Source organism: Triticum urartu, chromosome 7, assembly GCF_003073215.2.
Source record: "Triticum urartu cultivar G1812 chromosome 7, Tu2.1, whole genome shotgun sequence".
Taxonomy (NCBI): Eukaryota; Viridiplantae; Streptophyta; class Magnoliopsida; order Poales; family Poaceae; genus Triticum; species Triticum urartu.
In genome coordinates, this window is record NC_053028.1 from 519,989,649 (window position 1) to 520,012,252 (window position 22,604).

The 22,604-nt window shown below is 44.3% G+C and overlaps 2 protein-coding genes, 1 long non-coding RNA gene, 2 other non-coding genes and 1 pseudogene across 7 annotated transcripts; 3 read left to right on the plus strand and 3 right to left on the minus strand.

Annotated features, from left to right (window-relative positions):
* Window positions 1-235: 235 nt before the first annotated feature.
* Window positions 236-5,334, plus strand: LOC125522552 (beta-glucosidase 34-like). The gene is made up of 13 exons (XM_048687599.1): window positions 236-628; window positions 2,300-2,366; window positions 2,604-2,662; window positions 2,818-2,893; window positions 3,029-3,100; window positions 3,227-3,314; window positions 3,410-3,665; window positions 3,817-3,932; window positions 4,117-4,340; window positions 4,425-4,456; window positions 4,582-4,684; window positions 4,886-4,994; window positions 5,085-5,334. Exons 1-13 carry the CDS (start codon window positions 458-460, stop codon window positions 5,257-5,259), a joined length of 1,548 nt encoding a protein of 515 aa, XP_048543556.1. The 5' UTR covers window positions 236-457; the 3' UTR covers window positions 5,260-5,334.
* Window positions 5,335-5,473: 139 nt separating this feature from the next.
* LOC125522553 (cysteine synthase-like) lies at window positions 5,474-22,069 on the minus strand. Of its 3 annotated transcripts, none has more exons than XM_048687601.1 (7): window positions 22,006-22,069; window positions 7,341-7,468; window positions 6,895-7,097; window positions 6,514-6,639; window positions 6,224-6,382; window positions 5,877-6,070; window positions 5,474-5,790 (listed from the first exon to the last, which is right to left on the minus strand). In XM_048687601.1, exons 2-7 carry the CDS (start codon window positions 7,439-7,441, stop codon window positions 5,665-5,667), a joined length of 909 nt encoding a protein of 302 aa, XP_048543558.1. In that variant the 5' UTR covers window positions 7,442-7,468; window positions 22,006-22,069; the 3' UTR covers window positions 5,474-5,664. The 3 variants fall into 3 exon arrangements, with proteins under 3 accessions (XP_048543558.1, XP_048543557.1, XP_048543559.1); XM_048687600.1 differs by lacking the exon at window positions 22,006-22,069 and adding an exon at window positions 7,762-8,403; XM_048687602.1 differs by lacking the exons at window positions 7,341-7,468; window positions 22,006-22,069 and adding an exon at window positions 7,762-8,403.
* LOC125526225 lies at window positions 8,223-8,419 on the minus strand. The gene has a single exon (XR_007291634.1). It is a non-coding gene; the product is annotated as a U2 spliceosomal RNA (small nuclear RNA).
* LOC125519004 lies at window positions 8,343-21,265 on the plus strand (annotated as a pseudogene).
* On the plus strand, window positions 10,188-10,822 carry LOC125522555. The gene is made up of 2 exons (XR_007289822.1): window positions 10,188-10,338; window positions 10,444-10,822. It is a non-coding gene; the product is annotated as an uncharacterized LOC125522555 (long non-coding RNA).
* A 301-nt stretch (window positions 22,070-22,370) lies between the features above and the next one.
* Window positions 22,371-22,567, minus strand: LOC125526226. The gene has a single exon (XR_007291635.1). It is a non-coding gene; the product is annotated as a U2 spliceosomal RNA (small nuclear RNA).
* Between the last annotated feature and the right edge of the window lie 37 nt (window positions 22,568-22,604).

A 22,604-nucleotide genomic window follows, 5' to 3' on the forward strand; every position in this document is an offset into this window, starting at 1 on the left:
CACAGTACTGTACGTACGTTCCTCCACCATGCCTTCAAACCAGATCCTTCCTTGCAAGGGATGCCAACAGTACACTAACGGATAAATACATGTGCATATCAACACGTATATATATCTATCCATCTACTCGTCCAACTACACCAACTGGCATTAACTAGATCGTATGCATTTCAGCAACAGCAACTCATCGTCTCTGAAACATTCCTCTTGCTTAGGAGAGTGTTTGTTGCCCCCACACTTTGCTTAATGGGTTTGCTAGCTGCTTTGGCCCTCCTAACCAACTTTCCACACATATATCAAACATCAGACTCTTGGGGACTCTTCTCTCCTTGTAAGCAACACGAGACTTCTCTCCCTGTAAGCAACATACATGCCATCTACTAGCTCACACAGCATGCATATATAAGTCTTTGTGTCGCACGCGCTCTCTCTCGCTCGCTCGCGCGCGGGGAAGAGGATGGCATGCAAGTGGCAATGCGTGGCGACGCCGCTGCTCGTGGTGTGGTTGGCCGCGTCGGCGACGCAGCAGGGATGCAACGCGCAGACGAGAGGGAGTGGGAATGGTAATCTGACCAGAGGGAGCTTCCCCAAGGGCTTCGTCTTCGGCACAGCCGCCTCCGCCTACCAGGTAGTAATAATTCTCAATTGGTTTAATTCTGCATGATTAACTCTATTTTTTGTGAAATTCTTTCACTGATTCTAAATAAAGCTATATATGTACACTATTGTTACTTAATTGGCTAGTGTGTTCTTTTCACATAATCGATTGAGCGTCCCTTGTCTTCTCTGTGGTATGGGATCTGTTTGTATACGATCAATCTTCTCCGATTGTAATATGGTTTATCTTATTTACCATGCTAGTTCATTCGTTCTTATTTTGGTGCATATGATCTTTTTTATCTTTTTGTTGTGGACTTGTGGGTCATGTGCTGCTGTTTCATGCACCCTTCTCTCCTCCTCTTGTATATGCCCGTGCTCATATTTGTCTTTTTAGTAAAGTTTACAGTCGATGCCTCCTTTGAAAAATAAAATATGATGACTTCTCAACAAACAAAATCTCCATTGTCCATGCACGCCCTCAAGTGTCAAGAATGGTAGTTACACTTGCACCCCGTTTGGATGTTGACATCCGAGGCTGGATAACTTCTATAAAAGCTCATAGGAGTTGGATTTGAAGATTGTGCATGAGCAACACATGATTGTTAGGACTACTTTGCAAGTAACCTTGCAGTGGCGCTGCGTTGTCACATGCGCGCAAGGACCAGTGTTGTAGGCAATGCATAAACAGGAGTTAGAATTTTGTACACGCTAATTAACGACATGGACTAGAAACAAGAATTATCTGCTCAAAGCAAGTAGGAACTTCACTAACACTTGCAATCTCTTTATGAGAGGCATGGTGAATTACTCTTGCGCAAGTGACCAAGTGTTTTGCAGGAACCTAGGAATTAAACTTTGATAATACTATCCAATAATTAGCCAAACGTACCCATTAAATAGTACTCCCTCCGTTCGGAATTACTCGTCAAAAAAATGAATGTATCTATAACTAAAATACATCTAAATACATTCATTTCTTGGACGAGTAATTCCGAACGGAGGGAGTATAATTGACGCGGTGCACTGAAAAGGAATGGTCTTCAGAAGAAAAGAAGAAAAGGTTGGAAGCCACATATGCCCCTGAGTGCGACTTGATTGCAAAGTGACCCCTTTGAGGTAAAATCATAGCTAAGTTGTCTTGGATGAACAAACTGGAAGAAGCTGACTCATGACTCACTGACTCATCATCTTTATCTTTTAGAGTACATATTTCTTTTTATGCTTCGACAAATCAGTCTACCATAGAACTTGAATAATAGCTTGATCGATCCGTCTTGAACACAATATGAACTCAGCAACAATACATGCACGCACTACATAACACACAAAACATGGCTGTGTGCATCGCATGATGAAGAGGCCAGATTACTCCCCCCCCCCCCCCCCCCCCCCCCCCCCCCCCGAAGAAGAAAAAACATAACACACTAAACATTGTATTCTGAAAAAAAAAAGACTAAACATGGTCAATGTGCATCACTCGATGGAGAGGCGGGGGTTGTTCTCTCTCAGTTTTGGGAAGATGACCTTTTTTTAATCGAAAAGGTGGGGACCTGTGGTGTGCACCAGGATCTTCTCTAGTTTTCTTACGCAATGTATTAATCCAACTATGAGTAAATTTTGTGTAAATATTCTTAGAGTAATAAGCATATATATTATGGTATATGTTTTTTTTCTGAAATCATGTTTTTTCTGTTGGTAGTACGAGGGAGCCGTCAATGTGGATGGAAGAGGACCTACAATTTGGGACAAATTCGCACACACATTTGGTAACATAAACAATTGTTTTGTTTTGTGATAGAACATTTTTTCCAGTGGAATAGAAGCATTGTTGGCACATGAAAGTATACCATAGATTAACTGGGGAGTGGTCGCTCATGAGGTCTGATGACCGAATATGTATTTACTCAGCAATGGGACTAACCTTGGCCACTAAAATTAGCAGTCATATTATGATTCAAGATGGTGATACAATCTTCTTACAAATACCTTTTTCTCCTATGTAGGGAAGATCCTTGACTTCAGCAATGCCGATGTTGCTGTTGACCACTACCACCGTTTTCAGGTTTCTCCTTTTTGGAAATATAGGCACTATAGATTAGCGCATCAAGATGATACATAATATTTCGTAGAATGTGCCGCTGAATATGAACATGAGCGTTTAATTATGCACACGTTGTACAATATACTCATGGTCCTTGAAACAACTAACTACTTCAGGAGGACATTCAGCTCATGGCAGATATGGGATTGGATGCCTACAGATTCTCAATTGCATGGTCTCGGATTCTCCCAAGTATGCATTATTAATACAAGTTTTCTGCGCCCCTTGATAATTTGACTGATAGACAGGGTTGTCAAATTATGGAGAAATAAATTAACATATCAGCACACTAACAGTAATAGCCTTGTGTGTGTTTTTTATGTCCAGATGGCGCCGGTGAGGTCAACCCAGCAGGCATCAACCACTACAACAAGGTCATTGATGCACTCCTAGCAAAAGGTGAATTTTTATACAATCTGAAGATCAAAACATTATTGACCAGTGTCGAAGTTTTATCGAAAATAACTGCTGATTCCAAATTAGTTATGACCATACTAACAAGGTGAACTGGTATTTTTCTTTCAGGGATTAAGCCGTATGTAACCCTCTACCACTGGGACCTTCCCCAGGCCCTGGAAGACAAGTACAATGGATTGCTAGACAGGCAGATAATGTGTGTACCGTAGGCACCTTGATTTGGAGCAACTTTTTCTTGGGTCTAACTGCAATGGTGGTCTAACAACCCAAACATGCAAACTGCCGATGCAGCAACGACTACGCGGCATACGCGGAGACGTGTTTCAAAGCGTTTGGGGACAGGGTGAAGCGTTGGATCACCTTCAACGAGCCACACACGGTGGCGGTGCAGGGCTACGACAGCGGGATCCACGCGCCGGGCCGCTGCTCCGTGCTCCGCCACCTCTGCTGCAAGCAAGGGAGCTCCGGCACCGAGCCCTACATTGTCGCTCACAACATCATCCTCGCTCACGCCATGGTTTCAGACATCTACAGGAAGAAGTACAAGGTCGGTCGGAAGTCATAACATCCTATATATTGGTTTAGTTCAGGTTTCACTCTTTGAAAATTGATGTGATTTCCCCTTGGGCCTGAAGTTGCAATATAGTTTGAAATGAACAATAAAAATTGAGTTTCTGTGCATTAATATTATTATGCAGGCAGAGCAGAATGGAGAGGTGGGGATGTCGTTGGATGTGATATGGTACGAGCCTGTCTCAAACTCCACAGCTGATGTTGAGGCCACCAAGAGAGCACAAGAGTTCCAGCTGGGATGGTCAGTGAGCCTCACTCACTAAATCCATTAACTATTTCCTACTAATTAATCTAATCACGGATGGATATGCCAATAAGAGAGCTAACCTAGCAGTTTCGTAGAGTGAAAATAAACAAAGCTAGCATAGTAGTTCCAATTTTAAGTTTCTAGGAGTTGCTGAGATAAAATGAGGTAATGTCAAAAGGTTTGCCGATCCCTTCTTCTTCGGTGATTACCCGGCGACGATGAGATCAAGGGTCGGACAAAGGCTGCCGAGGTTCATGACGAAAGAGGCCGATTTGGTGAAGGGGTCGCTGGACTTCGTGGGGATCAATCACTACACCACATTCTACACAAAGGAAGACCATACCACTGTCATCAAATACTTGCTGAATGATACCTTGGTAGACAGCGGATCCGTCAGCCTCCGTAAGTTCAGTCCCTACCCGTCTTGTATCTTTATTTTTTTTATCTAACTTCATACTCATGTGTGCATCTTGTGTACATTGCCAGCATTCAGAAATGGGAAGGCAATTGGAGATAAGGTAACCATCACATTAGCAACATGCAGACTGAAATTTTTGTGTTGTAAATATTGCATTTGAATTTTTGAAAATTAACTGCAGGCGTCATGACTGAATATTGCTCTTGTTCGCCTCCATACATGCAGGCCAATTCGATATGGTTGTACATTGTGCCTGGCAGCATGAGGAGGCTCATGAACTATGTCAAAGATAGATACAACACTCCAACTGTCTACATCACTGAAAATGGAAAGTACATGCACAATATGAATTTCTCCATTTGATTAGCAAAACACTGCGAAGAGATGGAACAGAAACCGCTTTAGAGCTTTATGAACTTAACAAAGATGTGCATATTCTCAATCAAGTGTACTTGATGTGCCCTCGACATCCCCCGCAAAAAAAAAGATGTACCTTCGACATAACATTAAATTAACTCTGTTGTTTCAGGGATGGATGACAGCAACAGCCCCTTCATCTCCCTCAAGAAGGCCCTCAAGGACACAAAAAGGATCAACTACCACAATGACTACCTCACAAATCTAGCTGATTCCATAAGGTGCTAACATGATTTTACCTTCCCTTGATCAGTCGAAAATTCTTTTGCTAGTCATAGATTGGTTAATCTTTGATACTGCAATTTATGCAGGGAGGACGGTTGCGATGTTCGCGGGTATTTTGTGTGGTCCCTTCTCGACAACTGGGAGTGGACCGCTGGATACACCTCGAGATTTGGCTTGTACTTCGTAGACTACAAGGACAACCTCAAGAGATACCCCAAGAATTCAGTCCAGTGGTTCAAGAATTTCTTGGCATCTTCCTGATCAAAATTTGATAGCTAATGTAGAGGTCATGACATACGCACTTCAATATTTTTCTATGACTTCTAGACAGGGTTCAATAGCAATTTTGACTTCTCATGTATACATCGATTGTATATAGGAAAATTGACTTTTTAGACATACCATATTCCCTAAATTAAATGGCCTCTCTGGGCCCTTATAGATAATTATTGAGCCGGACAAGAAAAGATAAGAGTGCCCTTATGAAGATCAGCATATGATTTCTTCCATTCAATTAGCCTGTATCCGACCACATGTATTCAAACAAGCAAAGGCATGCTCTGTTTTTTGAAAAGCAAGAACAGAGGATTCACTGTACCTTCTGCTGACACTTACGAACACATGAAAAATAGCACCCATTCTACTTAATGAGAGCTGCCCATGACATCAAAAAGTCATATTCTCACATTCCTCCCTAACAAGCGCAAAGAGATCAGAGTTCATGTATCTCTCGCCAGCGCTGGGGAATATGGTAACAATCATCTTGCCCTCGTTCCCTTCTCTCGCCGCAATCTGCCAGAGACTCGCGAAATCAGAACTAACACAGCCAGCAAAGATGATAGTGTATGTAACCTGCTGTACATCAACAGTAAGTTTACCTTGATGCAAGCAGCGACGTTTGCACCCGAGGATATGCCGACAAGCAGGCCCTCCTCCCTCGCCAGCCTCCTCGCCATCACCATGGCCTCCTCCGTGCTCACCGTCACGACCTCGTCGATGACCGACGTGTCGAGAACCTCCGGTATGAACCCTGGCCCCGTGCCCTGAATCTTGTGTGACCCCGGTGAGCCTCCTGAACACAGGATCAAACAGCAATGTCTCTGGTTACTATTGCACATCCTGAATGTTTCTGTTCATCTGCACTTATTCATTGATGGTTCTGATTGGTTGGAAGTCCATTACAAGAAGTTGAAACTAGCACCACATAGTGTGGTTAAGGGATTACCTGAAATTACAGCGCTTTCTGAAGGTTCCACACACACTATCTTTATGGATGGATTTTTCATCTTCAGGTACTTTCCTACACCTGTCAGTGTGCCTCCTGAGCCAACAGCGGCCACAAACATATCCACTTTGCCTGCTGTGTCCTTCCATATCTCGGGTCCTGAAGTTTGTTCCAAAAAATGATAATGGAGTAAACTGTTGCCCAAGAATGTATTGAAAATATAAAAGAGTCATAGTCGGTAACTAAAGACAGTTGTAATTTGTAAAAGATGACATTTCAGATATAAGTACCAGTCCATTTGAAGTGTGCATCTGGGTTTGCTGGATTGGTGACTTGATTAAGACAATGAGAATTTGGTATAGTCTTCATCAGCTCCTCTACCTTGCCAATCATTCCTTTATACCCATTTGCAGGATCTGCAGTAAAGATTCATCGAAAAATATTTAGACACTTTAAGTACTACTCCCTCTGTAAATTAATATAAGAGAATTTAGATCACTAAAATAGTGATCTAAACGTTCTTATATTAGTTTACAGAGGGAGTACTATTTGGTTAGATGATGGAAGAGCAATTTCCCCGCCAGCATACAAGGGACACTCAAAGTATCTGTGAGTTTGTGACCATTTCTAGGGGGGGGGGGGGGGGGGGGGGGGGGGATCCTGGTTCTCACCTGTTAAGATAAGTTCAGCACCCAAAAATCTCAGTAGCATCTGTTTGTCAAGTGAATATTTTGCAGGCATAACAGCAATAAACCGGTAGCCTTTCTGAATAGCGATGAACACCATTCCAATTCCTTGATTTCCGCTTGTTGGCTCGATTAGTGTCGTAACACCAGGTGAAATCAAGCCCTTCTCCTCTGCATCTTCAATCATCCTGCAGACAAAATTGCACGCACTCTGGTAAAGAAATAGTTTACAGTTCGTTACCTATTTTCTTTTCACTGCAAAAATAGGAGCATCATCACAGTCATTTAGGTGGTTAAATTCCAGAGACACAGGTAGCCTGTAGGCTGTAGCTAGATGTATATGCATCTAGGAACTGCACACCTTGACTTATAAATTCAAGAAATGAACCAAGTGAGTCATAAAATCAACAAAGGGTTGCATTGGCGCGCACCGGAGAGCGCTCCTGTCCTTAACTGAGCAAAGGGGTTGGTACGCTTCCATCTTTCCAACCAACCGCGCTTCGACGCCGTCTTTCTTAGCAATGTTCTTCATTTCTATTAGTGGAGTCCACCCTATGAGCTGAACAAAAATACAAAGTAGGCCACCATATAAGTAAATAAATGATTTAAATGCAGGCCTCCTGATCCCTACCAAGCAAGACCTGTGCCTAACTGGCTATTCCCTGTCAAGAACTCTCCCGAAATCCTCTACTTATGCAACCCTCTTGTGCCTAAAAACAGTGGAATAAGCGAATCTTCACCGAGATTGACAATGGAGCCCACGCACATCCACATCCAAGAAAACAGTCCAAGACTGAGACACCATAAACCTTGTTTCGGAGCAGAAGATGAGGAGGGGAGACAATCTGTCACCTGGGTGATGTTGGAGGCGATGTTCTCCTCCCCGTCCCCGGAGGAGAGGAGAGATGGGATTCCTTTCCGGCCCTCTTCCTCCACAGCCATAGCTCCCTCTCTTTCTCTTCGGGTGGGTGGTGTTCTCGTCCCAGTTCTCGGAGGAATGGGACATATACAATTATTGTACGGTTCTGTCTTTGCTGTCACTCCATACAATAGATAAATCAACCATGATGTACTTGTCCCAACAACCTCTAGCAAGAATGAAATTCACGTGTGGCAATTTTGATGCAACGGATTTCACCGGGAGTTTCAGGATCTGAATACCTGAAGATCTCTACGGGCTACTGCAAAACCCAACACGGTTTGAGATACACCTTCAGAATACCCTTTAAAGTTCAGAATAAAGTACAGTAGCTTCCATTGGAAGTAATGGCATAACCCGAAATTAACAGATTTCAAAAGTTTGCTTGATTTGGTTGGGGTGCGCCGGGCCAGGGCAGCAGTGCAACGCCCAGGCGACGCGTGTGGGCCCCAGCAGCAAGCTACTGTGGTGGGCCCACCCCCACAAAAAATAAATTTAATATCGTTGTGGGCACATGGCCCACATATCAGATATTAAACTGATAAGAACAGATACTACACTTGATCTTAGCCAAAAGGCCGAGAAAGGTATGAGTTGCAACGCTGAGGCAGGTCTCCTTTTATAGCCATCCGCCCTCAGCGCTCCTCCTCCGTGGGCGATGTGGTACTAAACCTGCCTGCTTGCTTCCTTCCTTCCTCGTCTGCTGTCCCGCCGGTGCCACCAGCACGTACACGCGCTGCTGGTTTGGGCCCAAACTGAGAGCCCATGGCAGTACAGCCCGCGATTCTCCTCCTCCGTTGGGCCCTGTGCCTTCCCTTCTCCTCCTGTAATTACAGACTAGCAGTTTGAATTTTCTAAAAAAAGCAGTTTGAAATGCATGGCTGAGAGAACTACGAGTATGTCGGCCAATTTCCTGTCCCTTATTTTTTTGAGAAACAATTTCCAGCTTGAGGTTCATATGTCTAAATGTTGTAAATCTCCAGCTTGCACCTGCCATTAATAATCTTGTACTCCCTCCGTCCCATAATATAAGAACGTTTTTCAAGCTTGCTATTCGTGCACACATAAGTACATACACCAACTAGTGGACAAATGAACAGGGATAATTCGGTGATTTAAAAAAAAATCCTAGGATGATATGCATGCATGCAGGGGGGTGTTGGTATCCTGCATAAATTCTTTTTTGCATAATACATTGTCGCTGAGAACATCATCCTCGCTCACACCACAGTTTCATACATCTACAGGAAGAAGTACAAGGTCAGACACCCTTGATGTGATTTCCCCTTGGGCCTGAAGTTAAAATATAGTTTGAAATGAACAATAGAAGACTGAGTTTCTGTGCATCAACATTATGCAGGCAGAGCAGAATGGAGAGGTGGGGATGTCATTGGATGTGATATGGTACGAGCCTATCTCAAACTCCACAGCTGACGTTGAGGCCACCAAGAGAGCACAAGAGTTTCAGCTAGGATGGTACACAAAGGAAGACCATACCACTATCATCAAATACTTGCTGAATGATACCTTGGCAGACAGCGGATCCATCAGCCTCCGTAAGTTCAGTTCCTACCCCTCATGTATCTTGATTTTTTTTAAATCTAACTTCATACTCATGTGTACATTGTCAGCTTTCAGAAATGGGAAGCCAATTAGCAATAAAATAACCATCACATTAGCAACATGCAGACTGACAATTTTTTGTTGTAAAAATGTTGCATTTGGATTTCTGAAAATTAACTGCAGGCATCATGACTTTTTTTTTGAGCGGTACTGCAGGCATCATGACTGAATATTGCTCTTGTTAGCCTCCATACGTGCAAGCCAATTCGATATGGTTGTACATTGTGCCTGGCAGCATGAGGAGCCTCATGAACTATGTCAATGATAGATACAACACCTCCGACAGTCTACATCGCTGAAAATGGCAAGTATATCAGTATATGCACAATATGATTTGCTACATCTGAATATTACAATACTGCAAAGAGACAGAAAAAACATATTCAAAGTTTTTGAACATAACAAAGGAAAAGGATGTGCATGTTTTCAATAGTGTAACTAATGTGCATTCGACATAACATTAAAGTAACTCCCTTGTTTCAGGGATGGATTACAGCAATAGATCTCCCTCAAGATGGCCCTCAAGGACCGAAAATTCGTTTCTGGTCGTGAGCACAGCTGATCCTGAAATCTAGTCAGTTGGGCCACATCGGGATGCACACGTTTTCTGTATTTCTTCAGTATGCGCTACCCGTATTGCTAAATTATTGTTGGGGAGGACCCACGCATTAAATTGACGATCAACCGGGTGGAGTATGGATGGATCAGTTGTTTTTCTGAGCCAAACTGTTCCGCTGTATGGGGACAGACGCAGCGAACGGCGACCTGCCCGTCGGTAGGTGGATAAGTACGACCCGCACCCTCTTCACTAATCCATCCCCGCCGCCGCTGCCAGATCGGGAGCCATGTCCGCCTCCGGTTCGTTCTCATAGTGCGTGGATTACAACGTAAGCACCCTATCAGAAATCACCTTGATGCATCTAGGGTTCATGTTTTTTTCTCCCGTAGGTGATCTCACGCAGGTCGATGTCTTTCCTTTTTTTTTTGGGTAGGATGGTCTTTGCCCGTCGAATAGCTCAGTTGCCGCCGGCGCCCATGCATCAAGCAGTGCGTGGATGCGTGAATCCCGCCGCACAGGTCGATCGCAAGCCCCAAACCACCTACTGCTCACCAGCACCGGGCATCAATCAGGCTGGACGCGCACGAGCCAGCAGATCTTCACGCAGATAGCTCTATGGGGCGGCCATATCAAGTCATGGCTGCTGCCATCCCGCTGATAGGGCGCCAACTTGATGGTCACCATATTAGAATCTACTAGCAAACTTGCCCGTTGCAGCGGGAGAAAAGAATCACATACTTCTAGCACAATAAGCATGACTCAAGACCAATTCAGTGGTGCATGTTATCTATTTGAATACAGTATCTCATTTATGTTGTTGTTTATCCTCCTTCCCGCCCTCACCAATGGTCAAATTTGGAATGCATGCAAATATGGTCAATCCAAAGGTGATGATCTCGGCCACCGCACTCACATCTCTCACTAAACTACGCCGTTGCAAGTGAATGTTTAATGTTGTTTTACCTAATCTCATCGAGATGGGGCATGAATGCCACCCTTCCCGAGGTATTGTCTACGTCTAGTCCCTCATACGCCCATTGACTTTAAAATTTCATATTTATTTTTCAAAATGCATCAACATTCTTTTTGGAGCACAACCACCTTTTAAATCACATGGAATATCTTAAAGGGCATGGGTATTTTTTAAATTACGAATATATTTTTAAGCACATGAACACTTTTTAGAATTACATGATTTTTCGAGAAAAGGGCGAATATGTTTTAAATTATATAAATATTATTCCCATACATGAACAGTTTCTTAATAAAGTTACACAAACATTTTAAGATTCATGAAGGATTTTAAAAAATTGAATAAGATTTTCCAAAAGTTAGAAGACATTAAAACTGACACAAAAATTAAAACGTGAGAACACTTTTTATGGCGTTCTAATTGTATTCATTTTATGGAACGTTCTAATTTGGAGTGCAATTGATCAGGAGGTATGCACGCCTCACCAATAACATATGAGAAGGTGGAAAATTAAAAAAAAAAACATATGAGAAGGTGTCGGTCCAATCTATATTCATCACCTCTTTCTATTATGGTAGGCTTAATTAATAGTCATTTTATGTTCGATTGAATTTAGCCATGTCACCACCTCGGTTTCTTCCTTTTCTTTTTAAGCTTCCTTAAATTAGGTAGACATTTACCATTTAGCCATCCATGGCAGGCACCAGGCTCCTTTCCTTTTCTTTGGAATAATTAATGTCGCGTCCCTCCCTATTATGGCCGGCTTAATTAAGAGTCACTTCGTTTGATTGATTTGGCCATGGCACCCATGCCCGGACTCCTTCCTTTTCTTTGTTCGTTCTTTTCAAGTGATCTCGATGTAGGATATCAACAGATGCATATTGTATTCGCCCCCTACTGCATCTAATCGTTGGTGTCGTACCCTTTTGGTCTGTATCGTCAGTGTGTTAGTCAGTATCGACCGGCTTCTGTAAGATGGGCGCACTCCCTTTAGTTATGAAATGGAACTATCTATGAAATGGTTCGAAATTTATGCTAATGAGCATTATCTAGTGCGATGTACTTGACGCACTTTTTTTTCCCTACACGATGATGCTCTGAATCAGGGGCTCGGGGTCAAGGCCGGGTTCATAATTGAGCTCTAAGTTAGAGCATCTACAGCCAGACTTGCAAATCCGGCCTCTCAAATGTCCAGATGCGTCCGGGCACTCATCAGGCACGCCTCATATGTTGGCTTCCAAACCCGCATTCCTCGTATCCGGAACCCCAAAGTCATTCAACCCATGCAACACAATGTGTAAAGTATAAAACACGATCAACTAGCCCGATCATCATTGTATCGCCGGACAAAAGCACATAGTTCATCAAATGTTCATCGACGGACAGTGCAAATTCATAATACAAATACTTAGAACATGGATAAAATGTCAATAAAATAGGGAAGGGCGAAAGAAATCATCATTTCCTCGCCGGCCCCTTCACCATCCAGCCCTCGACGCGGTTATGCCCCTCTCATGTAGGCGTCGGGCGTGCGTAGGTGCGTCGTCGTCGAAGCTGGAGCTGTCCATCAGGTCGAAGTCGGAGTTGCACCTTTTGCCCGAGAACATACGAAGCAGGCGATCTTGCTCCTTTGCATGACAGGCCGCCTACGCCTTCGCCGTCGCCTCCTTGTTTACCTCACGCTCCGACAACTTGATGGCGAGTCGGAGTGCATTGGCATTCTTGCGGCGGAGGACCGATGGAGGAGCGCGACATCAGGATCGACCGGTGCGCACACAACGCCTCCCCCGCCGCCGCCCTCTCCCACGCCTGATGCCGCTCGTGCCGAGTTGCTCGCGCCTCGGGCGTCCTTGGACGTGCCGGCTCCGGTGCGGGCACGAGGCCCCAGTGGTGGCTGGGTACCAATTCCGGAGCAGAGGGTGGTGGTGGGCGGCGTACCTTAAGGAGCGGAGCGCCCGAAGCGGAGCGCCGCGCAGGACGGGCCGATGACGTCGACGGGCGCCAGGCGCTGATGAAGTAGATCTGCCGCTGCTGGATCTTCCTTGGTCGAGCTGCGAACGCCTCAACGCGATGCGGAGGGCGACCTCCTCCACATCATCGTCGGAGCCGGATTCCCCACCGGAGGTAGCTCTACTTCGGTCGCTGGCCATCGTTGGGTTCGGAGGGGATTGAAAGTGGAGTGGACAGAGAGGGGACTAAAGTGGAGTCCTGGTTGACTGCTGATGTGCACATAGCTATCTTAGAAACGTCTACGAATATTACACGGCAATTTATTAACCAGGTACTTTCGTTCTTTTGGATATATTATTTAACAAATAGAACTATGATATTACACTCATGTTGTGATTTATTTGTACCCAGAAATGAATGGACCAGAGAGTCAACAAGAAATGCTCACTTAGAGCATGAACGTGTTTCCCACCAATTCATCAAACATGCATGCAACGTGGTCCATAACGTCCAAGTGCGCAAGACCACACAAGTTTTGGACTTTGCTCCTAGGATCCAAACCAGCCACACACATGGGTCCAAGACCTTATTTTTTGGTGCGTTGGGAGAGCAACTTTGGGCCAGCGAATAAACTAGTCCGGCCTGCTGTGCACGCCTCCGTATGGGCCGTCTCATCGTTTGGACGTATTCACCAAGACCTATCGCATCAACATCCGAAGGCGGTGGACGGCTTTAATAAATAGCTAGCTACTGTTAGGGTTTAGATTCGGGTTTTGTTTAGAGAAGTTTAGCTATATTGCTACTTTTATTTGTCTTCGCTCGTAGCGGCTAGTGTGACCGTCAAGAGATCCTATCGGAACCCCATCTTGTGAGATTAATCCCATCTAGCATATTCGCAATTTTGAGATTGCTTGGCTATTATTTTCTTGCATGTTCTTTGATTTGCTTGCAGGAAAAATCCTTCGTGGATAGGTCGATCGCGTCGTTGGCTCGGTCGATAACGCCGTGGAGTTGGTTCAGCGATTGTCGTGGATATCAGTCGTGTACGGTTCTTCCTGTACGGTTGGTAGCCGGATCGTGAGGGTCAAGTCCCACCCAAAATCGTAGTTATCCTCTCTCATCGAAAGATCGGGTCCCAGTGCACATCAAGTGGTATCAGTTTTCAGGTTCATCGGTGAGAGATTTACAGTTTTATTAGGTTAGATTATTTTTCAGTCCTACAACCCACAAAAAAGCCAAAAAAAATTAGATTAGTTCATCCGCTGCACCTATCGTTTTTAGCCTTTAGCAATTTGCATCTGGTATTTGCTTTGTTGAATTTTTGGTTGCATTCATCCTGTTATTAGTGCTGGTTTAGATTAGTTTGGGAAAATATATCTACTAGATCAATCCTTCTTTTCCCCACCGTAATATTCTGTTCCGCCAATTAGTTGTCTATAAAAAAATCCAAAAAAAAGGAGCTGATTGCATCCGATTGTGTCTCAATTCTTGTTTCTTTGCTACCGGATTCCTCGCCTTTTCTTTGCGTGACACGCGCAGCAGTAAAGCCACGATCCCGCACCACACGTCATGTCTTACTTTCTCCTGTTGTTTGCGTGTCCATCTATTCACGCGCGCCGATCTATTTGTTTAATCTTTTCTTTTATCCGGCGTTTGTTTCCGTTTTCACGTGTTTGTCTTCCCGACGTGTATTGTTCCCTTAATTTTCTTTCCGATCTTGCATGCTGGTAAGCATCACCGTGAGAACTGTGCCTTATTTTATCTGGTGGTTAGCTAGCAGTATTTAAGCTCTAGTAGCACAAGTTCCAACAAACAAGAATCTACGTCCTTGTTACTCCAAATTGTGTCCTACGTATCTTCTGCTAGAAACCGGCCTGAAAAAAAACAGCAAAAAAAAGCAAAAAAAAAACCAAAGGAAAAAAAAGAAAAAAAAAGAAAAAAAGTTGAAAAAGAAAGATCAGGCCGGCTCATCTCTTTTGGACTACTTTGTTCTGTTTGCTACCCTGGACATTATTTTTGCTGCTACTTGCTCGCAACTTTGTCTATCATCTATTTTCGAGTGTTGCCATATACTGTGTTTATACCTCATTTATATCTAGCTATTTAGAGCTATCATACTTTCATCGCTTTCCATTCACTTGATTCAGTATCTGGGCTTAGATTGTTTTATCTCTTACTAGTCGACTGCCAGCACTAGCTAGAAGTTTGAGCAATTATTCAACTTGCATTGCTTTTTGCTAAATTGTGCCACTAATATTGTGAGTTGAGAAGCCTTTGCCAAGCTACATTTTTTTCTACCAATAAGTACAGGTCCCGGCTTTACTGATTCCTGGTTATCGCTCCATTCAATCTCCATTGATAGTTTGAAGCCAACACCAACGCGCCGATCACCACCTGTTGCATTGGTAAGAACAAGTAAGAATTTGATACTAAGCTTGAGTGTGAGCGAATTTTCTCCACCATGTCCTACTAGTTGATAGGGATTATACACTGTATTTTTTCTCTCTCTTTCTCTAACAATGGCCCAGGAACAACCCACACTTGAGGGCCTCACCGCAGATGTGAAAGTCACCAGCGAGCGTCTCGCCCAACTTGAGGGTGCCCAAATTGCGGCCGAAGAGAGGCTCAAGGCCATCGAGGATGCACAGGGTGTTGCCAACACACATCTACAGGACATCTTGTCACGTCTGGATGAGTTGCAGGCTGCACCCCGCGTCAACACCAATGTTGATCCTCGCAACTCCGCAGGTGTTGCCCTATTTCGCGAGCTCGACGTGTGCCCATGGGTCATCCACAACACCCAACTACTGTCACTGATGCCGTCACCATAAACCAGCACCAACAAATTCCTCCCCGCGTTGAACAACATGGGGACAACTACGAGGATTATTCTGGTGACACCGAAGACGACCAAATGGTCAACCACCACAATGGTCGTGGTCATCGGCAACTACGTTTCAACCATCAAGGTATGGCACGAGGTCAACCCAGGTATGATGCTAGAGATTATGAACACCCTAGTGCTAAAATTAAATTTACTATGCCTGCTTTCAATGGTAAATATAATCCAGATGTTTATCTTGACTGGGAACTTTCTGTTGAACAAAAATTTACATGTCATGATATTCCTGAGAACCAAAGAGTTAGAGCGGCCACTAGTGAATTTACAAACTTTGATTCCATGTGGTGGAGTGAATATTGTCGTATTAATGCGAATAATATACCTACTACTTGGGATGGTTTAAAACGAGCTATGCGACAACGCTATGTTCCTTCATATTATGCTCGTGACAAACTAAATGAATTGCAACGTTTAAAACAAGATAGCAGTTCTGTAGAGGATTATTATCAAGAATTGCAAACTGGCTTAGTGCGATGTGGTTTAGTTGAAACCGAAGATGCTATGATGGCTAGATTTTTAGGTGGTTTGAATCGTGATATTCAGGATATCTTGGACTATAAGGAGTACAACTCTATTACTCGTCTGTTTCATTTTGCTTGTAAAGCTGAAAGGGAAGTACATGGACGACACAACAAGGGACGAGGTAATTTTTCTGCAGGTCGCCGCTCATCATGGTCACCCTCTCCTACTGTGTCATCCACTACTGAGTCAACACCACCTATCTTGCACAATGGTGCACACCCTTCAAGTTCAAAATCAGCTGCACAATCATCTGAGGCTTCGAAAGCAATTTCTGTAGCACCCACCACTTTGTCTGGACGCACAAGGGACATGAAGTGTCATATATGTAAAGGTGGCGGGCACTTGATGAAGGACTGTCCAAATAAACGAACATTCATTGTACGGGAAGATGGTGAGTACTCTTCTGCTAGTGATTTGGATGAAGATACACGTGCTATGCTTGCCACTAATAATGTAGGTAACACCGAGGAGAATGAGACGGAGGCGATACATGTTAATGCAGCGATGGCAGATCAATACCCAAGCCTTGTCACCATGCGAGTACTTAGTGCCCAGGTTGGGCATACTGAGATGCCTCAACGCCATAATCTTTTTCAAACTAAGTTTGTTGTCAAAGGGCATTCCGTTCGTGTGATCATTGATGGTGGAAGCTGCAATAATTTGGCGAGTATAGAGATGGTCGAGAAACTTTGCCTCACCACTACGAGACACCCCCATCCATATTACATCCAATGGTTCAACGACTGTGGTAAGTTGAAGGTAACACGTCGTGTGCGAGTACAATTTACACTTGGCTCATATCGTGATTACGTTGACTGTGATGTTGTACCTATGCAAGCTTGTTTTTTATTGTTAGGTCGACCTTGGCAATATGATAATAGTGTTACTCATCATGGTGGAACAAATTCGTATACTCTTGTGTTTGAAGGAAAAACCATCAACTTGCTTCCTATGACCCCTGATGAAATAGTAAATGATGGGAAAGCTAAATCAACGGATCGTACTATGCACACTATGCTTGCTATCAATTTTGAAATGTTTCCGTTGATTGTCCCACCGTGTGATCCAGATATACAGTGTACCCATATAGTTAGTTTGCATCCCCATAATTCATACATAGACTTTGTGTGGGGTCAAACTTTTCATGATATTCCTAATGGTGCTATAACAAATTTATTTCATCCTCATGAGCTCATGCTTTTGGAACGACCTATATGTGTTGCATCTATTTTTGCTTTGCTATATGATGTGTTCCAGATAAATAAAAGCCGAGGGCGGCTTTGTTTTTAAGGAAGGGAGGATGATGTGCACATAGCTATCTTAGAAACGTCTACGAATATTACACGGCAATTTATTAACCAGGTACTTTCGTTCTTTTGGATATATTATTTAACAAATAGAACTATGATATTACACTCATGTTGTGATTTATTTGTACCCAGAAACGAATGGGCCAGAGAGTCAACAAGAGATGCTCACTTAGAGATGAAAGATGGAGATGCATGTTCGTTCACAAGAAGAAAAAGTAATTGCATGAACGTGTTTCCCACCAATTCATCCAACATGCATGCAACGTGGTCCATAACGTCCAAGTGCGCAAGACCACACAAGTTTTGGACTTTGCTCCTAAGATCCAAACCAGCCACGCACGTGGGTCCAAGACCTTATTTTTTGGTGCGTTGGGAGAGCAACTTTGGGCCATTGAATAAACTAGTCCGGCCTGCTGTGCACACCTCCGTATGGGTCGTCTCATCGTTTGGACGTATTCACCAAGACCTATCGCATCAACATCCGAAGGCGGTGGACGGCTTTAATAAATAGCTAGCTACTGTTATGGTTTAGATTCGGGTTTTGTTTAGAGAAGTTTAGCTATATTGCTACTTTTATTTGTCTTCGCTCGTAGCGGCTAGTGCGACCGTCAAGACATCCTATCGGAACCCCATCTTATGAGATTAATCCCATCTATCATATTCGCAATTTTGAGATTGCTTGGCTATTATTTTAATGCATGTTCTTCGATTTGCTTGCAGGAAAAATCCTTCGTGGATAGGTCGATCGCACCGTTGGCTCGGTCGATAACGCCGTGGAGTTGGTGAAGGAAATATGCCCTAGAGGCAATAATAAAGTTATTATTTATTTCCTTATATCATGATAAATGTTTATTATTCATGCTAGAATTGTATTAACCGGAAACATAATACATGTGTGAATACATAGACAAACAGAGTGTCACTAGTATGCCTCTACTTGACTAGCTCGTTAATCAAAGATGGTTATGTTTCCTAACCATGGACCAAGAGTTGTTATTTGATTAACGGGATCACATCATTAGGTGAATGATCTGATTGACATGACCCATTCCATTAGCTTAGCACCCGATCGTTTAGTATGTTGCTATTGCTTTCTTCATGACTTATACATGTTCCTATGACTATGAGATTATGCAACTCCCGTTTACCAGAGGAACACTTTGTGTGCCACCAAACGTCACAACGTAACTGGGTGATTATAAAGGTGCTCTACAGGTGTCTCCGAAGGTACTTGTTGGGTTGGCGTATTTCGAGATTAGGATTTGTCACTCCGATTGTCGGAGAGGTATCTCTGGGCCCTCTCGGTAATACACATCACATAAGCCTTGCAAGCATTGCAACTAATGAGTTAGTTGTGAGATGATGTATTACGGAACGAGTAAAGAGACTTGCCGGTAACGAGATTGAACTAGGTATTGAGATACCGACGATCGAATCTCGGGCAAGTAACATACCGATGACAAAGGGAACAACATATGTTGTTATGCGGTCTGACCGATAAAGATCTTCGTAGAATATGTAGGAACCAATATGAGCATCCAGGTTCCGCTATTGGTTATTGACCGGAGACGTGTCTCGGTCATGTCTACATTGTTCTCGAACCGTAGGGTCCGCACGCTTAACGTTACGATGACAGTTTCATTATGAGTTTATGTATTTTGATGTACCGAAGGTTGTTCGGAGTCCCGGATGTGATCATGGACATGACGAGGAGTCTCGAAATGGTCGAGACATAAAAATCGATATATTGAAAGCCTATATTTGGATATCGGAATCGTCCCGGGTGAAATCGGGATTTTACCGGAGTACCGGGGGGTTACCGGAACCCCCCCGGGGGTTATTGGGCCTACATGGGCCCTAAGGGAGAAGAGGAAAGGAGGCAAGAGGTGGCCGCGCGCCCCTCCCCTCCCTAGTCCGAATAGGACAAGGAGAGGGGGGCGGCGCCCCCCCTTTCCTTTCCCTCTTCCTCCTCTTTCCCACTTCTCCTTCTCCAACTAGGAAAGAAGGGAGTCCTACTCCCGGTGGGAGTAGGACTCCCCCTTGGCGCGCCCTCCTTGGCCGGCCGCCCCTCCCCTTGGCTCCTTTATATACGGGGCAGGGGGCACCCTAGAACACACAAGTTGATCTTCGTGATCGTTCCTTAGCCGTGTGCGGTGCCCCCCTCCATCATATTCCACCTCGGTCATATTGTAGCGGTGCTTAGGCGAAGCCCTGCGACGGTTGAACATCAAGATCGTCACCACACCGTCGTGCTGACGGAACTCCTCCCCGAAGTTTTGCTGGATCGGAGCCCGGGGAGCGCCATCGAGCTGAACGTGTGCCAAGAACTCGGAGGTGCCGGAGTAACGGTGCTTGGATCGGTTGAACCGGGAAGACGTACGACTACTTCCTCTACGTTGCGTCAACGCTTCCGCTTCGGTCTACGAGGGTACGTAGACAACATTCTCCCCTCTCGTTGCTATGCATCACCATGATCTTGCGTGTGTGTAGGAATTTTTTTGAAATTACTACGTTCTCCAACAGTTGGTTCAGCGATTGCCATGGATATCAGTCGTGTACAATTCTTCCTGTACGGTTGGTAGCCGGATCGTGAGGGTCAAGTCCCACCCAAAATCGTAGTTATCCTCTCTCATCGAAAGATCGGGTCCCAGTGCACATCAACTGCAGACTAGGGTTTTCCGGATGAGGATATTTATGGGGCACGCATGGGCCATGCTGGGGTAACTCACATAGACCGCTTCATATCCGCCTCATATTTAGGCTGTATATAAAGCATCCCGCTGGATCGGTGCTTCACGACAGGGCTGTCGGTTTGGGCGTTTGGGAAAAGTTTAGGTGCCCCAGGTGTAGATGTTCTTTAGATCCATGGCAGGCGCAGACGCGTTGGATTAATATGATTTATGCGTGCCCAAAACAAACTGCGCAATGGAGAGGTTAGTTTGTGTCCGAGCTGGGGATGATTGCATGTCGCCCGAAACATCACGTGGCCCGTCGTTTGGTGCTCGCCTGCATGCAATAATGACGACGCTTATCTCGGAACAGACGGCATGCACACGTCAAACGGCTCGGCTCCTTGCCATTACCTAGTTTTCATAAATGCGCCCGGCGGACGACCGTATATCTCGGTTCCTTGCCGTATTTCGTCAGACCACCACATTTCCTTAAACTCGTATATGCTCAGATGGACCCACTAGCCCGGATCCCAAGAGATGGACCTACGACCAGGATAACATGTTCAGATGATCCCATTCTCAGATACGCCGCTCTCCTCAAGGACACAAAAAGGATCAACTACCACAATGACTACCTCACAAATGTAGCTGATTCCATAATATGCTAACATAATTTTACCTTCCCTTGACCAGTCAAAGCTTCTTTTGCTATCCACAGATCAGTTAATCTTTGATACTGTAATTTCTGCAGGACGGACGGTTGTGATGTTCGTAGGTATTTTGTGTGGTCTCTCCTCGACAATTGGGAGTGGACCGCTGGATACACCTCAAGATTCGGGTTGTACTTCGTACACTACAAGGATAACCTCAAGAGATACCCCAAGAACTCTGTCCAGTGATTCAAGAATTTCTTGGCATCTTCCTGATCAAAATTTGATAGCTAATGTAGAGCTCATGATCACATACGCACTTCAATATTTTTCTATGAGTTCAACAGCAATTTGTGTTTTCTCATGTATACATCGATTGTATATAGTGAAAATCGACTTTTTAAAAATTTAGGTGGTTAAATTCCAGAGACACAGGTAGCCTGTAGCTATGATATATGCATCTAGAAACTGCAGAATTTTGACTTTAAATTCGATAAATGAACCAAGTGATTCATAAAATCAATAAAGGGTTTGCATTGCCATGCACCAGAGAGCGCTCCTATCCTTAACCGAGCAAAGAGGTTGGTATGCTTCCATCTTTCCAACCAGCCGAGCTGCCACACCCTCTTTCTTAGCAATGTTCTTCATTTCTACGGTATAAGTGGAGTCCAACCTATGAGCTGAATAAACATATATATAAACTATAAAGTAGGCCACCATAAGTAAATTATATGAATGCAGGCCTACCTGTCTGTATCAAGCAAAAAACTGTGCTTAACTAGCTCTCCCCAATCAAGAACTCTCCCCAAATCCCTCTACTTATCCAAGAAATATAAACCTCTTGTGCCTAAAAACAGCGGGGTAAGCTTAATCTTCACCAAAATTGGTAACTGAGTCCACGTACATCCACATCCCAAGAAACATACCAAAATGAGGCACCTAAACCTTGTTTTGGAGCAGATCTGTCACACCAAAATGAGGCACCTAAACCTTGCTTTGGAGCAGATCTGTCACACCTGGGTGATGCTGGAGGCGATGTTCTCCTCCCCGGAGGAGGAGAGATGAGATTCCTTTCCGGCCCTCTTCCTTCACTGCCATCTTTCTCTGGGGGTGCTGTTCTCCTCAGTCGCAGAGCAATGGAGTGCGTACCAGATGGATAGGGTGGCTTCCAAATCACCTTGCAGCGCCGTACAGGATGAATGGCACCTCAAAGGTGTGGAGATTTTCCTTGTCGGATCCATCCTATTCTCTTTCAACTGTAGTTTGAGGCTCTGAATAATACCTGAAGATCCCTCCTCTCGTTGATTGGACTAGCTAGGACTACTATCCTAACTGAAACTTAACTTTTGTACAGATCTCAAAAATTTAATGATTGATTTGGTTGGGGTGCGCCGGGCCAGGGCAGCAGTGCAACGCCCAGGCGACGCGTGTGGACCCCAGCAGCAAGCTACTGTGGTGGGCCCACCCCCACAAAAAATAAATTTAATATCACTGTGAGCACATGGCCCACATATCAGATATTAAACTGATAAGAACAGATACTACACTTGATCTTAGCCAAAAGGCCGAGAAAGGTATGAGTTGCAACGCTGAGGCAGGTCTCCTTTTATAGCCA

Coding starts and splice junctions, on each gene's coding strand:
- LOC125522552 (XM_048687599.1), top strand. CDS start 458: ATGGCATGCAAGTGGCAATGCGTGGCGACGCCGCTGCTCGTGGTGTGG. Junction 629..2,299: donor CAGCCGCCTCCGCCTACCAG/GTAGTAATAATT, acceptor TTCTGTTGGTAG/TACGAGGGAGCCGTCAATGT. Junction 3,666..3,816: donor TCTACAGGAAGAAGTACAAG/GTCGGTCGGAAG, acceptor ATTATTATGCAG/GCAGAGCAGAATGGAGAGGT.
- LOC125522553 (XM_048687600.1), bottom strand. CDS start 7,851: ATGGCTGTGGAGGAAGAGGGCCGGAAAGGAATCCCATCTCTCCTCTCC. Junction 7,469..7,761: donor TCGCCTCCAACATCACCCAG/GTGACAGATTGT, acceptor ATTTTTGTTCAG/CTCATAGGGTGGACTCCACT. Junction 5,791..5,876: donor ACGTCGCTGCTTGCATCAAG/GTAAACTTACTG, acceptor AGTCTCTGGCAG/ATTGCGGCGAGAGAAGGGAA.